At 31.5% G+C, this 17,586-nt stretch overlaps 2 protein-coding genes and 1 non-coding gene across 3 annotated transcripts; 2 read left to right on the top strand and 1 right to left on the bottom strand.

The window, feature by feature from the left end:
• The first annotated feature begins 4,864 nt into the window (after positions 1-4,864).
• Positions 4,865-7,386, top strand: LOC112707240 (early nodulin-like protein 9). The gene is made up of 2 exons (XM_025758909.3): positions 4,865-5,217; positions 6,544-7,386. Exons 1-2 carry the CDS (start codon positions 5,013-5,015, stop codon positions 7,155-7,157), a joined length of 819 nt encoding a protein of 272 aa, XP_025614694.1. The 5' UTR covers positions 4,865-5,012; the 3' UTR covers positions 7,158-7,386.
• A 239-nt stretch (positions 7,387-7,625) lies between these two features.
• LOC112707239 (protein disulfide-isomerase 5-4) lies at positions 7,626-14,507 on the bottom strand. Its single transcript, XM_025758908.3, has 15 exons — positions 14,268-14,507; positions 13,467-13,557; positions 13,190-13,284; positions 12,663-12,720; positions 11,831-12,015; positions 11,657-11,714; positions 11,192-11,232; positions 10,969-11,043; positions 10,600-10,656; positions 9,930-9,996; positions 9,669-9,812; positions 9,155-9,376; positions 8,287-8,439; positions 8,130-8,207; positions 7,626-8,041 (listed from the first exon to the last, which is right to left on the bottom strand). Exons 1-15 carry the CDS (start codon positions 14,306-14,308, stop codon positions 7,964-7,966), a joined length of 1,443 nt encoding a protein of 480 aa, XP_025614693.1. The 5' UTR covers positions 14,309-14,507; the 3' UTR covers positions 7,626-7,963.
• Positions 14,508-15,539: 1,032 nt separating this feature from the next.
• TRNAG-CCC (transfer RNA glycine (anticodon CCC)) lies at positions 15,540-15,610 on the top strand. Its single transcript has one exon. It is a non-coding gene; the product is annotated as a tRNA-Gly (tRNA).
• The last annotated feature ends 1,976 nt before the right edge of the window (positions 15,611-17,586 follow it).

Genomic DNA, 17,586 nt, shown 5'->3' with positions numbered 1-17,586 from the left:
AGTCGAACTCTGGATCCATTGATTACCATGTGGATCTAGAATCCTTTCCTTTAGACTTTCTTCTCTTTTGCTCTTAATGCTCAACACAACACCCTTAGGTCAAATATAACACTAACTTCATCTAATAGATCTTTCCTATCATGCTCACCTCAAATAAATCTTTGGTCAAAATTCAATTCACACCAACATAATGAAATATATATACAAGTCTTTTTTCTGTGTTTTCCTCCCAAAATGTCACCAAACACATTCAATCCATTAGGCTGCGTTTAGTTCATGAATGGACTGAGACATAGACACAAATACATGTACACTAAAGACATAGATATAATAAAATACAATTTTTATGTTGTTTGGTAACTAAGTACAGAGATAAAAAATAAATTACAACCATATGAAAATATCAATATTATTCTTATCACAAAATACCAGCACCCTATTTCTTTTCTATTGCCATCTAAACAATCACCATCATCACCACTTCTCTGTTACCATTAACAACTCTTAAATTAATAAAAAAATTTAATCAAAACTACACAAAATCTAACAAACATTAATCAAGATTCAATTAAATAAAAAATTAAATATACGATTTTTATTTTTCTATTAAAAAAAATAGAGGTGGAAATAAAAAAGCAAATCTAGCAAGATACAATGGTGGAGGCATTTCTGGCAAAGGCAGCGCCAGTGACTCTGGTAAAAGCATAGTTATCAGAACCAAACCGGTAATCAACCCGGTGAGACTATTGGGTCACCGAGTCACTGGTTCAATCGTTGGATTACTGATTGAACCAGTTGACTCAGTTATAATTAAATAATTATATAAAATTTAATTTTTTTATAATAAAATTTTTTATACAAAATTAAGTTATTTTAATATTTTAATAATTTATTAATTAATTATATTAATCAAATATATGTTGAAAAAGAGTTAATATTAATAAATATTATATGATTATCAATATAAAAAATATGGTATGATTAATAAATATTTTTGTTTATCTTTTTAATTTAAAGAATATTCAAAAACATTTAATATTTTTAATAATTATGTAAAATATTAAAAAATAATTAATTTAAGTGAGTAAATATAAAATAAAAAAATAATTAAATTAAATATAAAATTACTCAGTAGAATAAAAAGACAAAAGTGTAAGGAGATTTTACATTAGTAAAAGAGTTAATAACATAAAATTATTAATTAGGATATATCTAATAAGTTATAATATATTTATAGAAAGGCATTTATAATATCAAAATGCATGTTAGGCTGGTGGTTACAAATTCCTTTATTTTCCAGGAGTGCCAAGTTCGAACCCTAGCAAGTGACGCTACGCCAAATTAAAATGCACGGGGTTGACCGGTCCGGTTAGGTCCCAGTTCAGTTCAGTTTTCACTGGGTTTGATCGGTTTGTTTGTTTACTTGTGCTCTGGAGGCGAGGTGAAGAATGCATTGACGCGGGCAAAGAAAGGAGTAGAGCTGTCAAATGGGTCAACCCGACCCATTTAAGCCTGCTTCCTTCGCGGTCTATAATTTATCAGTCCGGACCATTTATGGTAAACCCGATGGATTAAACGAGTTGGCCTGTTTATCTTTTTATTTTATTTTTTAAAAAATATTTTAACAAAAAATTATCTTGATGGGACAAATTTTCGGTTCGGGTCAGTAAAAATATTAGTTGAAAGTGCTTTTTTTTTAAAAAAATGTAAAAAAATAAACGGACCACCCATTTAGTTCGTAGATTAGCCCATTTAACTCGCCATTTTTTTGGATTAATTAGATTCAGCCTGTTTAGCTCGAAATTTAAATGGATTTAATTTTAAAAGCAAAATTTACCTATTTAAATGGGTAAATTAGCTTACCCAATGAGTTTGGCATAATTTAACGATCTTAGAAAGAAGAGAGGTGGCCAAATATGCGACGACCACAACGTTGAGAGGGAGGCAAGAGCATCGGTGAAGGGGAGAGAGATAGAGAAAAAGTTGGAGAGAGAAAAAGATGCAGACAAAGAAAGGAGACAGTGTCGATACCAGCGACGATAATAGCAAAAGGAGAAGGCATGGATAGAAGGGTGGTAAGAATTGATGAACCAGCGACGATAATAACAAAAGGAGAAGGCATGGATAGAAAGGTGGTAAGAATTGATGAAGGGAGAAGAAGAGGGGGTTATGAATCTTAGGATAAAGGATAAGATTAAAATTTTAAAGTGTCTTAGTGTCACAACTTAAAAAAGATACACTATATATATTTTTATGTATATATATGTGTGTGATTGTATTTATTAAAAATTTATATTTCAACAAATAAATAGTATATATATGTCCCCGAATATTTTTTTTGGTAAACGCCACCGTATCTCTAATAGATATGGACATAAACTAAACGAGGCTAAGACACCACAACAAGATATTCAAATACGCACCGGAAGGCTTGGTTGAGTGGCAATTATGTTTGCCTTGCTCTAAGGTACACTGAGTTCAAATTCCAGCTGAGATTAGTTACTATTTAAGAATCCATAATACTTATGGTAATGTGGGTGTGATGCCTAAAATTGAAAACTGTCTAATCCGCTTGACAACAAAAATACAAAACATTTACACACAAAAATATAGTGGGTGTTTTGTTTTTGTTTTTTGGAATATAATCTCCTAATATGATGGGATCTGCAAGTATGATTTTATTTTTGGTCCAAACGAAAGGTCTCAAGTTTAATTTGATCCCATGGTTAAAAAGATTTGAATCCTCTAAATTTTGAATTTTATTTTAGAGAATAAAGTTTGATCTCTTACTTGATTTTTTTTTTATATTTTCTTTTGGTCTCACCTATAAAATAAATAGTGAGAGTTCAAACTTTACTTTTTAAAGTAAAATTTAAAATTAGAATATTCAAATCTTGATTAAAAAAAAAGTATAATTTACAAGTATGACTTGTCAATAATTTAATGGAATTAAAAAAAAGGTAAAAAAATCCAAATAAACCAGGCTGAGAATTTTTTTACTCAAATCAGCCAAAATAAAAATTTTGTCAGCAATCAACCAATGACCATTTAAATGTAATTCGAATCAATATGATTCGAACTTGGATTACATGTAATTCGAATCATATAGATTCGAATTACTCACTGATACTCAAAGCAACATAATTCGAATTCAGCTGATTTGAATTAGGCAGAAACATGTAATTCGAATCAAGTTGATTCGAACTACTTCCATGCATGCCATTCAACGTAATTCAAAGTGGATTAATTCGAACTACACCTGAATATTTTTTTATAATTTTTTTAAATAAATTTATTTAAATTATACCACAAAAAAATATTTTATTCTATACAAAATAATTTTAAAAAATGGCTTAAAAGATGTTAGGAGTACTATAAAAATTTGTAATGTCCTAATGACTTAGGATATTAAAGAAATACTCTACATAGTCAACAATAATTTAAAAATTAAAATAAATATAGTTATAACCAATATTTACCTAAATTACTAGAATATTACAAACTTTTACAGTACTCCTAATATTTTTTAAGCCATTTTTTAAAAATTGTTTTGCATAGAAAATGGCTTAAAATGGCTTAAAATGCCCTTTGTTCTATGCAAAACAATTTTTAAAAAAATGGTTTAAAAATGTTATAAGTACTATAAAAGTTTGTAATGTCCTAATAACTTAGAATATTAAAGAAATACTTTACATAGTCAACAATAATTTAAAAATTAAAATAAATATAGTTATAACCCGTATTTACCTAAAATACTAGAATATTACAAACTTTTATAGTACTACTAATATTTTTTTTAAGTCATTTTTTTAAAATTATTTTGTATAAAAAATGACTTAAAATGGCTTAAAATGCTATTTGTTCGATGTAAAATAATTTAAAAAAAATGGCTTAAAAATGTTAGGATAGAATATTTAATAAAAGGAAAATATTTGAGGCTAAACGTTAAAAGTCATATCATAATTTGTTTTTTTTATATTTATTAATTATTGCTAGAATAAATATATAATATTAAATATAATAAATATATAATTTATTACATATATAAAATTATAAATATTAAATTAAATAAAATAATTTTAATTAAAATTTTAATAATACAAAATATATAATTTTAATTTGAAAAATAACTCATCTTACAACGTGTATTTAAAGTCTTATTTTTTTTAATAAATAAACACTAAATCTAATTTTTAACCAAAGAAATATTAGGAAATTAATAATTTTTTAAATATCATCTAATTTTTTTGCCAATATTTTATTTTTAAATTATTAGAAGTTGGAATTAGTATTTAAAATTTAAAATTTAATATTTAGTATTTAGGATACAAGCCTTTACCAAAATAAATGGTAATCTTTTCATCACTTTCTTCTTTTCCTTTCTTTTTCCTTTCTTTATCACTCTTTTCCATATCTCAGCATAAAGGTAGGAATTGATATACTGCTCGAACAAGTCATCATAGTAAATAAAATACTTCATTAAAATATACCACATACATGCGTGGCGCTAAAATGGAATGGACATAAATCACATTCACCAGAACAAAAGCATCGTATTAGAAATATTTTAAGCTTTTTAGACCTCAAAGTTGATGATGAGACTGACAGGTTTTAAGGTTAAGAATGTGACTTGAGACAACCACCACCTAAATTTTTATTTTAAAAAAAACTCATATAGCAGCGAAGCAAAGCATAAATCCAATCACGAAGTTTATTATAATGAAATACGAACATTCAACCTTCAAAGAGACTCAGAGTCCAAACAATTCAAGAGAACTTATGCTTTGCTCTAGAATCAAAGAAAACCCCAAGAGAGGGAGAATAAGAAAAAGTTACAAAATCTTCATAGCCAGAGTTTGTGAAGTATACATGCATTATTCTCATACCTACATAAACCCTGATGATGTTTCAGTTTATTGCACCCTTCTAGCTTCAACATAGTAAGCAGTGTTTTGTTGCAAGTGCAACAACACCCCCATTGCATCTTCACAATTCTTCCTTGACCCTATACAATGGCTACTACCAATGTTTTAAGGTCTAATGAAGTGGGTCATGTCTTATTGGGATTGTTCTGTCTATTGCTCTTGGTAAACAAGGGTAATGCTTATGAGTTTGTAGTAGGGGGTCAAAAGGGTTGGAGTGTTCCAAGTGACCCCAATTCCAATTCTTACAATCAATGGGCAGAAAAGAACAGATTTCAAATAGGAGACTCCCTAGGTGAGTTCTTATCTTAATCACATAGTTATATTGTTATCATTGGTTTTGTCAAAGGTATGGAATAGAAGTGGGAAGATTTGAACTAATATGGCTCTAAATAACATGAAATATTTTTAGTATGATTTTTTTTTTGGTGACTATATTTTTAGTATGATTAGTGAAAGTAATTGTTTTCTTAGAAAATATATAATTTTACTCTATGTTATAGTTGTAGTATTATTTAAACAAGAGATAAGTATCGTTTTTATTCTTAACGTTTTGGGTAAGTCTCAAAGTTGTCCCTAACATTTCAATCGTCCTATTTAAGTCCCTAACGTTTCAAAATTGACTCAATGTTGTCCTGTCGTTAGGGATCCATTAACAAAATTGACGACGGGACAAAATTGAAACGATTTTGAAACGTTAAGGAATCAAATAGGACAAAGACGTTGGGGACAAAAACGATACATACAAATAAATTTTAATTTTATCCTTCAATAATATCAATTTTTACTGTATATAGTATTCAACTATTTTTTAATCACATCTAAGTAAATTACACTTAATCACATTACTTTCATTCTAAATAAATTTATTTTTTTTGTAATTTTACACTTAAAGTTATAAGTTAATATAAAAATATAAAAAAAATTATTTAGAATGAAAGTAGTGTGATTAAGTGTAATTTACTTATATGTGATTAAAAAAATAATTGAATATTATATACAGTAAAAATTTGATATTATTGAAGGATAAAATTAAAATTTATTTTTATGTATCGTTTTTTTCCCAACGTTTTCGTTCTATTTAAATCCCTAACGTTTCAAAATCGTCTCAATTTTGTCATGCCGTCCATTCTGTTAACGGATCCCTAACGGCAGGATAACATTGAGCCAATTTTAAAACGTTAGGAACTTAAATAGAACGATTGAAACGTTAAGAACAACTTTAAAACTTACCTCAAACATTAAAGACAAAAATAATATTTTACTCTTTAAACAAATGCGATTTTAAACGTTTACTTCTTTGTATACTATATTGACACTCATTTTTATCATTTTTAAATTTTAGTTTAATCGTCACTTTGACATCCAATTCCTAACTTTAACCCTTAACTTTGGTTGGGTATCAATAAACATCTATTTCAAGTAAACAAATAACACAACTACTCTAAGGATAATGGTATGAATTGGATGTAAAGAGAACACCTTCTTCCTCTTCTTAAATAAAGAACCTCTATACTTTCGTTGTTGCATCTAAAGCTAATATGGCTAGAACAGGGAAACTTTTGTAATAAGTAAATGGTACGTTGACATAGTTCAACATTCAATTTGATACCAATTGCAGTGTTCAATTACCAATCTGGTCAAGACTCGGTGCTTCAGGTAAGTAGTGAAGATTATGCAAGCTGCAACACTGATGGATCTTCTGAAAAATTCTCTGACGGCCATACAGTCATCAAGCTGAAGCAATCAGGGCCACACTATTTCATAAGCGGAAACAAAGACAACTGTGCCAAGAATGAGAAACTAGTGGTGATTGTGATGGCTGACAGGACCAACAGAAACACCAACCAAACAGGCACTGCTGTTTCTCCTTCTCCTTCTCCATTGCCCACTCTCTCAACAGAGTCAATTGCTCCTTCACCACCAACAGCAGGGACTGTTGGCCCTACACCACCAACAGGAACTGTGGGTGCTCCTCCACCAACAGGGACTGTCGGTGCGCCACCTCCAACACCAGCAGGGACTGTAGGTGCTCCACCACCTGCACCAACAGGGACTATGGGGACTCCACCTCCTCTGCAAGGAGTTTCACCTCCACCACCAGGGACTTCGTTGACAAACCCAACTTCTGCTCCTGTCAGCCAACCTCCTCCTAATGCCGCTTCTTCAGTCTTTCTCAGCTTTGTTAGCTCTCTTGGAGCACTCATGGCTTCTATTCTGGTTTTATCATTCTAAGTGGAGAATATGATCCATTTAGTTTTCTACTTTTTTTTTTCTCGGCATATGTATGTTATATATTTTCCATGGCTGCTTCTACGTTGAGTGGGGACGCCATTGGCATTTGTTTGTGGGACATGGGTAATAAGGTGACAATGTTCACCCTTTTGTGTGATTCATACTTGATGGTATATGAATATTCAATAAGTCGAACTTGAAATAAAACCATTTTGTAATTCACTGTAAATATGCCAGATGGTTCTATTATAGTAGTGAATTTATTCAAACTCAGATGACACCAAGTTATGCCTTAGTTGCAATGTTGATGATGATGCTCCCTTCTGCTGCCAAAAGGAAAAAGGGAAAGAACGAAATAAAGGGATAAACAGAGAATCATCCTGTAACCGTCTAACCGATCATCAAATTGCCGAAAGCTGAGGGAAGAGCTCGTATGAAAACACTGGAGCAATGGTGATCCATGAAGGCTTTACTAGTTTAATTTAACAGAACATTGAAATAAACAATGAATGAATGAATGAAGTAACATGTTAATCCTAAGAGTCTTTTCTCAACCATACAAACAAGGACAAAAAATTTGGTGTAAGCAGAAATCCAGGACACGACCCTTAAACATAGAAAGCCCAGGATACATTTATGGAGCTCGCAATCCCGGTAATGATCATTTGACCGAATTAACAACTCAGGTCACACTTCTATGCTTTTGTAGCATATCTATAGAGAACAATGTGCTAAAAGGCCTCCTAGTTAAAATGGCTTTAGCAAAATCAAAAGCCCTACTCTAGATAACAACTTTGAACTATCTATCAGAAGTTTTTGCCAAGCTCAACTTTTTTCATTAGTCTAATAGTGTTGTGCAGAATCGAGTCCAAAATTCCAGCTACCTGAAACCAAAGAGAAGACTGTGTGTGAACAACAAAATTAGTGAATAATACGAGTGTAAAGCCTCTGTCTGAGAAGACTGATACAAACCGTGAAAATACCCCCAATGATAGCACAGACATTTGTTATAAAATGTGAAAAAGATTTCTGGTTTTCTGTTACTAAGACCTGCACATAAAAACATAATTTGCCGGTTAAAAAGGAAGCAATAAGCTCAAGTCAAAACTATGAATCTCCATACGAATACCTGCATGGGGGAGAGCTCAAGATGGAACTTTGCCACAGGAATGTGTAAACTCTGTGCTACACTGCTGTGTGCTGTGTATTCATACTCCTCAACTAATTTATAATCTTTTCCAGTAATCACCTCTGTTTTAACTATCTGGAGGTAATGCTCCATCTGCAGATATATATTGTATGGTTGAATAAAGCTGCAATATACACTCATCTTTCTCTAGTTATCAGCATTCATTCAGAAAGAAATGACTACGAACAGGGTCATCAACAAATGAAAGATATTGTATCAGTTGTAACTGATTAGTTGTTTTAGATTAATTGAGACTAAAAACTAATAAGGGGACTTCTAAATGGATTTATTGCCTCCATTCCATGTGGCTTTCATTCTATTTGTGCCTTTGGGTGAATCAAACAGGTATTACTGATACATATGAAAAAAAATAATTGCCGGATCAAATTTAGTTTCAAGTAATTCACAAATTTTAAAGTGTGAGACTAACAGTTGCAAAGATTAAGAATATAAGGAGGTCTTTTACTGAATGCAACTTCAACATATATATAGGGAGCAAAACTCTCATCAATTTATGTGCTGGTCATTGCAGATTGCAGAAGCACCTGTAACATATCAAAATTATTTACTAGAAAATTTAAGACTGTTGCTTAAACTGGTTTCATCCTTTTGACTTGCTTGACAGCCAAGGGAGGGAAGGAGAAAGGGGGAAGCCCTAAGCTACGTGCCAATGTTCCATAATGGAGTATGGTATATACTGATATTCTAATGAACGATTTAGAGTCTAAGGTACTATATGTCGATGCCATGCATAAAATGTTAAATGCTCAAATTAGGAAAGTTGAAAGCCAACTTAGAATCAACTTACAGTAACATTTGCTCCTAAATCACGTGTATTGATGAATGACCGACCATTCAACCTTTCATGGCTGCTACCAACATAAGGTATCAAGCGCTTCACATCACTCAAAACCCTAGGTGACAATTTCCGTCCAAAAGATAGATGGTGTACGACATGTGACATGTTCATTTGAGAAGCATCGAAAGAATGGGCATCAGATCTAGCTGATATAACCAAATCTCCTGGAACCTGCAGAGTTGGAAACAGCTTGCATTCAGCATAATATTAAAATCTATAATGTTTTCAGTAAAGATAGGTCAAATTCCCAATTTAGTTTACTATTTTTCTTTTGATATAAACAAAAGAATACAATGGATGAAAAATACAAGCGTAAAAACAAGCAAGGAATCAAAAGCATCAGTTATTTGGAAAGCAATGTAAGAAATCCTATATGATGCTCATATTTGAAAAGTGAAAACTAGGAAGCAATTTTTGCTTTGCATCACTGTGTTAGGCTAGCTTTAGCCCTCTGGGAGTTTACCTTTTTGACACGCACATATCCTTCAATTCTACATCCCCCAGCTAAAGGTGCGGGTCTTTTTCTGTACTCTGTTCCATTGGATTTATCCTCCAAACCTAGCTTCTGAGATTCTGCAGGGAGAGAAGCCACTAACTTCTCCATTGTCTGTAGTGAAATACTTTATATCAGCTAAGTTTCACTTTTCAATGGATATGTTTAATATCATCATGCAGACAGGAAGTTAATTCAAATTTACTAGAACAAAGAAAATATAATACGTACCTTGACTAGGCTATCTGTATCACGATCTCCATAATAGGACTCATGATCATGATCTCCATGGTCATCTCTGAAATAGGAAGCATATTTTTAAACTTATATTCAATCCAAAATCTCTAAAACTAATCACAGAGACACAGGCCAAAGAGTTGCAATATTCAGGAGGATACACATAAAAAAAAGGAAGAAGAAAGAAAAAGAAAAAGATATGCATATTGATCATGTAGATTTTGTTAGAAATGAATTGACATAGGTTTAAGTGCGAGGGAATGAGGGATAACAACATATTGAAATAGAATAGACATTGTCTACATGTAAAATTGGAAAGTTGATGGATGAAAATCCCCTCAACATCTAAGTTTTCCTTACCATTACATGTGTCAGGACACACATCCCCTAAGACCCTTCTTTCAATGTTAAACCGATCTACACTAACACTTGCAACCTTACATTTTCTTACTGCTTCTGTTTCTCCCATTCTAAACAGAGTTTTAGGACTACTCCGATAATCTTTTAGAGGCACCAAAACAGTAATATCATATCCATGGGAAATGCAATATCTAGAAAATAAACAAGCACCATAAAAGATACATAATATCTAAAGGGATACAGAGATGAGCTACTTATTATTGCTCAAAAACTGAAACAAAAAAAAAGTTATTTGTATTATTACCTGATATCACTTCCTTTACGGAAGATACGAATTGATGGATACCCTTGTATGTGATGGCTGCATTTGATGAAAAATATGGTTGAATGGTAAAAGATAAACATGAGGATGCCAAATGAAATTACAGAAACACAAAAACTAACAAAAATGACATAAGAAAAAATCACATTACAATAAAGAACATGTATTTCAAATTCATATTCAACTTGAAAAAGTATAAGTATAAAAGTTCACGTCCATCTTGTGAACAAGGAGATAACTAAATTACAAATTAAGAAAAGAGAAAGATTATAGAAGGAGATAAGTAAATTAGCTGAATCTTTGTTTTTGAAGGGGAACAAAAGCAAGAAAAGTTTTGAATTTTAATAGTACCTCCGGCATAAATCTCCTTCTTCTGTGCAATCTACCTTCCCCAAAACAATACGGCCATCGATCTCTGGATCATATCTGCATACAAATGTAATTGTACATAACGGATATTGAATTTGTAAAATGATGTTAAGATAACTTGTAGTTATAGAAAAGATAAATAAGAGTACGACTTCTAAAGTATAAATTCTAGGAAGTGAGAACAGCACATTAAAAGATAAAGTACCTCTCTTTTATTATTTTAGCTGCTTTCTCCCATGAAGGTTTCTGAGGGGAAAGAGATGAAAGTGTCATATATATATATATATAAACTACCAATTATTAAATGGAAGAACTTCTTCATAATTTCTCATCATGACTAAGTAAATAGCCAACCAACATGGGCACATGTTAAGTAGATCTTACCCCTGCATGCCATATCATTCAATCTTCTGAATCATGACATCACATTAGTCATTACTGAATATAAATAGATGCTGGTGAGGTTAAACTAGACGCTCAAATCAGCCTTTACCAATGCTACTTGGTACTTAATTTTTTTGCCTTTAGGGAATAATGAGAAATTGTTGATATATAAGCAGTAAATAAGATCTATTTAGAAAATAACATGAAGGGGGAAAAAAAAAGATGCCAAGAACCATCCTATTTTCTGAATTGAGGAAGAAATAAAAAATTAAGGTAAAATAATTACCAAGCGTTGACTCCAGTAACACCAAGGAGCATAAAAATTCACAACTGTAATTGGAAACCTGACAAAAAAATTTCGAAAATTGTGTAAATGCATCTGGAAAAAGAACTATTCAACTCATACTCAGCTTAAACACATAAAAACCAAATGAATGAATCACATAATTGACCCACTTACAGACGAGAATATTTATCAAAATTGCGTGATGTAAGTGTAAGAGAACCTTCAACTGATTCTTCCTCTACTTGCTCATCATGTTTAATGATGTTTGCAGTTGTCCCTGAATGAAATTCAGCCCCAGTGGGTCTTAAATTTGTATCAATAGAAAACTTGCGAACTGTTTTTGTTATATTCAGTCTGTTCTGAAAACAAGAGGTCACAAATTAAGGCCAAGGGATAAAAGTAACCTATGATATGGTATGATATCATAGGAAATCATAACATGCATGAGAAAATGAACATTTTGTATTAATAATTAATATAAAGAATAATGCAAACATAAAATTAGTCTACTTCAAGTACTTGTTCATGTTTTAGTATCCTGATTTTACACTTCAGAGACAATTATGATAAGTACATCACGCACAATTTTGGAAGAGTACTAATCAATAAAACAATATAGGAAATTCTCAAGGACAAATAAATACCATTATGACATTATCTAGCCGTTAACTAGAGGTTTCTTATGGTATGAATTCACAATATAGTAAAAACTATTGAATTAATAGGTTCCTCACGTTTAGGCTTCACCTGGTCACTTAGTTTTAAACAATATCTCCATTAATAGGTCTACTCGAGCTAATAGAAAGATTTTATGACTTCAAATGAAAATAATAGATAAATAGACATATTGATGTTTCTTGTGCTGCACCTGAACCCACACCATGGTCCATGTAGAGAGTCTATGATGCATTCAAGTATTCAAAACCCAAAGAAAAACTTCTAAAATCACAATCACAAATATGTTTTGCTAGAAATGATCAGACTGAAAAATGGAATAGAAACTTACTGTTCCCAGCACGTCACTCACATCAACCGATGCAAACTCGCATGAAAGTGCAGGAAAACTGCAAGATAATTTGGAGCAATCAGCAAGAAGTGATAGACAGAAAAAAGGATAAATGGCTATGGGATTAACTGAACATACTCAGAAAAACAGAATAACAGTTGGTAAATGAACTGAAAGAGAAAAATCACAAGACACTATCATGTTGCCCATCCCTGATTAATACCAATCTCACAATCATTCATTATACATCAAATATAAATTGGAAAAAAAAGTCCTTCAACACCTCCATCACACATCCACACTCCCTAATTTCAAAGTGAATTGACGAGAAAGAAAGGAGTGTTATTAATATGAAAAGTACAGTTTACAAATACATGCTGACACAAGCCCAAGTTCTTTGCAGAATACCAAGCTTAGGTGAAGAAAACCATGAAGCCACCAATAGTATACACAGACTCGAGAGCAAATGCCTTAGAGAAACATCATATATTAAAACAAAGATAGAAAATACCTATTTAGGCTTCTACCTGATATTGAAATCTATACGTAAAAACTCCCCGTCAGAACTCTTGTCAACAATCACAGATGTAGTGGTGCTGAAAGACAAATAATTACTGAGTTCCTGCATGAAGGTTGCATGATGTACATCAAACACCAATTCCAAGATCAAACTTTTCAAAACCAAATTGTGAAGCATAGGACCTAAATATCAATTGAGAACACAATCAACATGTGCAATCGTGCATACATAACACGTTTACTAAACATTTCAAAGACCTGAGCTGGAATTGTAAAACCACTGACCATTCCAAATAAAAAGATCATGGAGAGAGCTGCTACTATGGATAACCCCGCTCCAGATAGTGATGCCTCAGTTAAATCTCTAGGGATTTTTCTGTAGACAGGATAGAGACATTGGAGTAATTTACATATCAGCTAAAAGAAAATGTCACATTTGCATCCACAAATCATAAATTACAATTATTATTAAAATTTTAAACCACTCATTGAGACTTATATAACACATCACCATTTCTTTTACCGTTTTTACACTTCATATATAAATTGTCGGTTAAAAACTTCTGAGATTTTCAATTACAAGAAAGTGCCAAATCACGAATTGACGATAGTAAACAGCACACGCTGAAGTGAAGTGAATCAAAGTTAAATCCTTCATTCACTTATATATTTGTGCCTTCCATTTTTGCATGTAAACGCAGAAACAGAACAAACACCACATCCTCATTCTCTTATGCAGTTCATCTCGCACAGAATCACACTCAACGGAGCTTTAAATGCAACGAACAACATTCCAAATTACAACTACAAGCTAAAACACAAACACACTACCAAACCGTTGCATTAGAAGCTTAAAACCAGCACCAATGAATTATAACGAAAATCTCAAGGAATTCACATTCACGTATTTGCGATCAAATCAGTGAAAATTGACGGCATTGTAACCGAAGATTAAAACGCGAAGAACACGAAACGATGCATTCACGTCGACATAACATGAACCTGCTGATGCTCAAACGCGAATGCAATAATGCGGATAAAAGAAATGAGAAAAACAAAAACTAAAATGATGAATGAGATCCTTACCTGTAGAAATCAACGGATTTGAGTTTGCTTGAGGAAATCATGGCTGCGACTTACGAGGAACTGAAAATTCAGAGAGAAAAAGAAAAAGAAAAAGAGAGAAGAAAGCTCAAATCTCAGAGAATGAGATTTGAGAATTGAAAGGGAGAAAGGTAGCGTAATAGATCGAAAGAGCTAAGCTAAGCTTTCTTTCCTTCAAGTGTTAGCATACACTATTCGGTTAAGTTATAGTATTCCGAACCTTTTAACTAAAACTCCGCTCTCACTCTCTACTACTGCTCTGACTATGTAATATTATATTAGTCTTCTTTTAATCTTATTTATTTTTTTATTAGTATTAGTGTAAAACTATAACTATCTCACTTTTGAGTCCATCTCGTCTTTAAGAATTAAACCAAATTATAATCGAACAAGTAAAGACCGAATGCAAATCAACATTACTGTATTTTTACTGTATTCTAGTATCAACATTACTGTATTTTGCGCCAATTTGTATCATTACTGTATTCTAACATCAACATTTTTCTTATGTATATAGCTCTTAAAAGAGAATATGAGGTTAAATTGTGATTCCGAGTTATAATTCAATTTGAAAGTTTTTAGTTAAAAATTAATTAATAAATATTTAAGAGATATGATAATCTTATAAATATAGAATATTAAAAAAATGTAGAAATATAAAATATGAGATATAAATTTTAGATTTTGATGGTTTTTTTTTTTTTGAGAGATAAAAGATGACTTATGTAAATATTAGAGTGATGATAACATTAATCTTATAAACATTCGGTCATTAAATCAGCAATGATGTGATTAAATTTGTCTTTTACAAACTCAAAATTAAGTTAAATAAAACTAAATTGTGAATCATCGTATAATAAAAATCGAATTATATTCATCTTTAATAACACGTATCTTATAGCTTTGCTTCAGTGACGGATCATACTCTTTAATATTTATTTGTCACGGTATGAAAAAACTTTGTATTACATAATAATAGACAAATAAAAATATAAAAATTTATGTTTAGATGTCAGTAAATTTTTTTGTAGTTTATAAAAATCAAATTTATAATTTCATGTTTGAAATAACTTATAAATAAGATCGTATCTTCTAGTAATATAGAAGATTAAATGTTTATCTCATATTAATATTATTACATAAATAAAAGTGATCATCACATCCGCTACAAAATAAAACATCTATTATTTTCAATTCCAAAACAAAAGTGTAAATTTTAATCTTAATAAAAACCATCTGAACCGTGAGTATCAAGCGCATCTGGTGTAGTGGTATCATAGTACCCTCCCACGGTACTGACCGGGGTTCGATTCCCCGGATGCGCAGCTGGTATCATTTTTATGGTTTTTTTAAATAATAAAAAAAAATTAAGCATGAAGAGACGCATAATCATAAATATCTTAAATTTTATGAATTATTTATTCTAAAAATTTAAGTATGGAAAAATACAAATTCTTATATCTTTAACAAAAAAATGCAATAATATGACTTAATTGTAAATTTTGTATGTGTTTTTTTTATGTTAAAACGGTTAAAATTATCATTAAAACACTTGTCTAAAAAATTTAAATACATAAATTTTTATATCTCTAAAAAAAATACACAATAATATAATTAGTAATAAATTTTTGGATAATTTTTTTATTTGTATATACTTGATCTGTATGTTATAACTTGGTTAAGTAATGAGTTCAGATTATAAATGAACAAACTTTAACATTATAACTTGATTGCAATTACAATAATTTCTTCTCATAATTATACTTAATACCTAAATGATAACCAAATTATAACGGCATAATAGTACTCTTATTTATAGAAATATCTATGTAAAAGAAAAAAAGTAACTTCTAAATTTTTTGAAAATATTCACATAAAAATTCATGTATATTAGATCATCAAGTCAGACAAAAAATTTTTAGTGGGATGGATTTTTTAACTACAATATCAACAACAAAATCAAAATTCAGCTAAACACATAAACCGGCTTTAAGCTTCACAGAACCATACATATTACCTTAAAGAAAGGGCACCCAAGAAACAATCGGTTGGAGTTAGTTAGCGTCCTGGACTTGTACAGTACAGCATACACGCCACACCTGCACATCGAAGTATTGTTGTCTTTCTCGTCTCCAGCCTCCACGCAACGAATGTGCGACGGTAATCGGACTCGTTGGATGCTCGAAGAACCTCCTTCACTGACCATAGACGCCCTAGACGCAACAAACCCCTAACTATACAAGTGTAATGGCGTCTGGGACTAATGTGGAGAATTAGGACACCTCCCAAAACGTCAGAGCAGAAGGACCTAGTTGTCCTCTAAATGAATGTCAACATCTCATCTTACCCCGTAACAGATACATCACTTCGTTATCGCCACATGGACGCCACATCAGACTTTTCCGTTTGACATTAGAGAGCAGATTGAAACGGAAGGACCAATTTGTATGGCGTTTTGAGAGGTCAGAAATCGTTTTGTATTTTCTATTTCTCAGGGAGTTAAATGTCCACCAATTAAAAGCTGAAGAACTTATTTGTCCTTTACCCTTATAAAAATTTTTAATATTATATATGTTAGAAAGGATAAGAGAGAGAAATAAAAAAAGATTTGTATCTATTCAAGTTGTATGGAACAATACAATATAAAAGGGTATTTATTATATATCTAAAAAAATCGAAATAATAAATATGTAATATCATATAATAAATATTCAGATATGCTAAATAATTTTGATGAAAGCTAACTGATCATAATATATTCTAACATCCTCCTCAAATTCAAGTGACAACTTGAGTTTGAAACTTATTTAAAATAACGAAACAAAGAAAAAAATGGCATATACTGTTAAAATGGATGTAGACGGAACTGCCAAAAAGAAGTGTAGACGGAGCTGCCACAAGAAAGCGCAGACAAAACTGCCACAAGGAAGTACAGACAGAACTGATACAAAGAAACACAGACGAAACTGCTAGAAGGAAGAGCAAACGGAACTGCCGCAAGGAAAGCACAGACGAAACTACTAGAAGGAAGAGCAAACGGAACTGCCTCAAGGAAAGGACAGACAAAACTGCTGGAAGAAAACGCAGACGGAATTGTCACAAAGAAAGTGCAAACATAACTGCCACAAGAGTGGCTAACTGCAGAAGAATTGCTTAAAAGATGGCAAACTACTGGAAAACTGCTAAAAAGTAACAAAGTACGAAGAAATGGCAAATTATCGGAAGATAACGAAAAATATATGGTTTTTCCATGAGAATAATTAAATAAGTAGTGAATTAATGAGCTAATGAGTGATGTGAA

Source organism: Arachis hypogaea, chromosome 8 (genome assembly GCF_003086295.3).
Source record: "Arachis hypogaea cultivar Tifrunner chromosome 8, arahy.Tifrunner.gnm2.J5K5, whole genome shotgun sequence".
Taxonomy (NCBI): domain Eukaryota; kingdom Viridiplantae; phylum Streptophyta; class Magnoliopsida; order Fabales; family Fabaceae; genus Arachis; species Arachis hypogaea.
Note: the sequence above shows the minus strand (reverse complement) of the source record. Positions and strands in the feature narration are given on the sequence as shown.

Coding starts and splice junctions, on each gene's coding strand:
- LOC112707240 (XM_025758909.3), top strand. CDS start 5,013: ATGGCTACTACCAATGTTTTAAGGTCTAATGAAGTGGGTCATGTCTTA. Junction 5,218..6,543: donor TCAAATAGGAGACTCCCTAG/GTGAGTTCTTAT, acceptor TACCAATTGCAG/TGTTCAATTACCAATCTGGT.
- LOC112707239 (XM_025758908.3), bottom strand. CDS start 14,308: ATGATTTCCTCAAGCAAACTCAAATCCGTTGATTTCTACAG. Junction 13,558..14,267: donor AAATCCGTTGATTTCTACAG/GTAAGGATCTCA, acceptor TCCTGTCTACAG/AAAAATCCCTAGAGATTTAA. Junction 12,016..12,662: donor TGAGTGACGTGCTGGGAACA/GTAAGTTTCTAT, acceptor TCTTGTTTTCAG/AACAGACTGAATATAACAAA.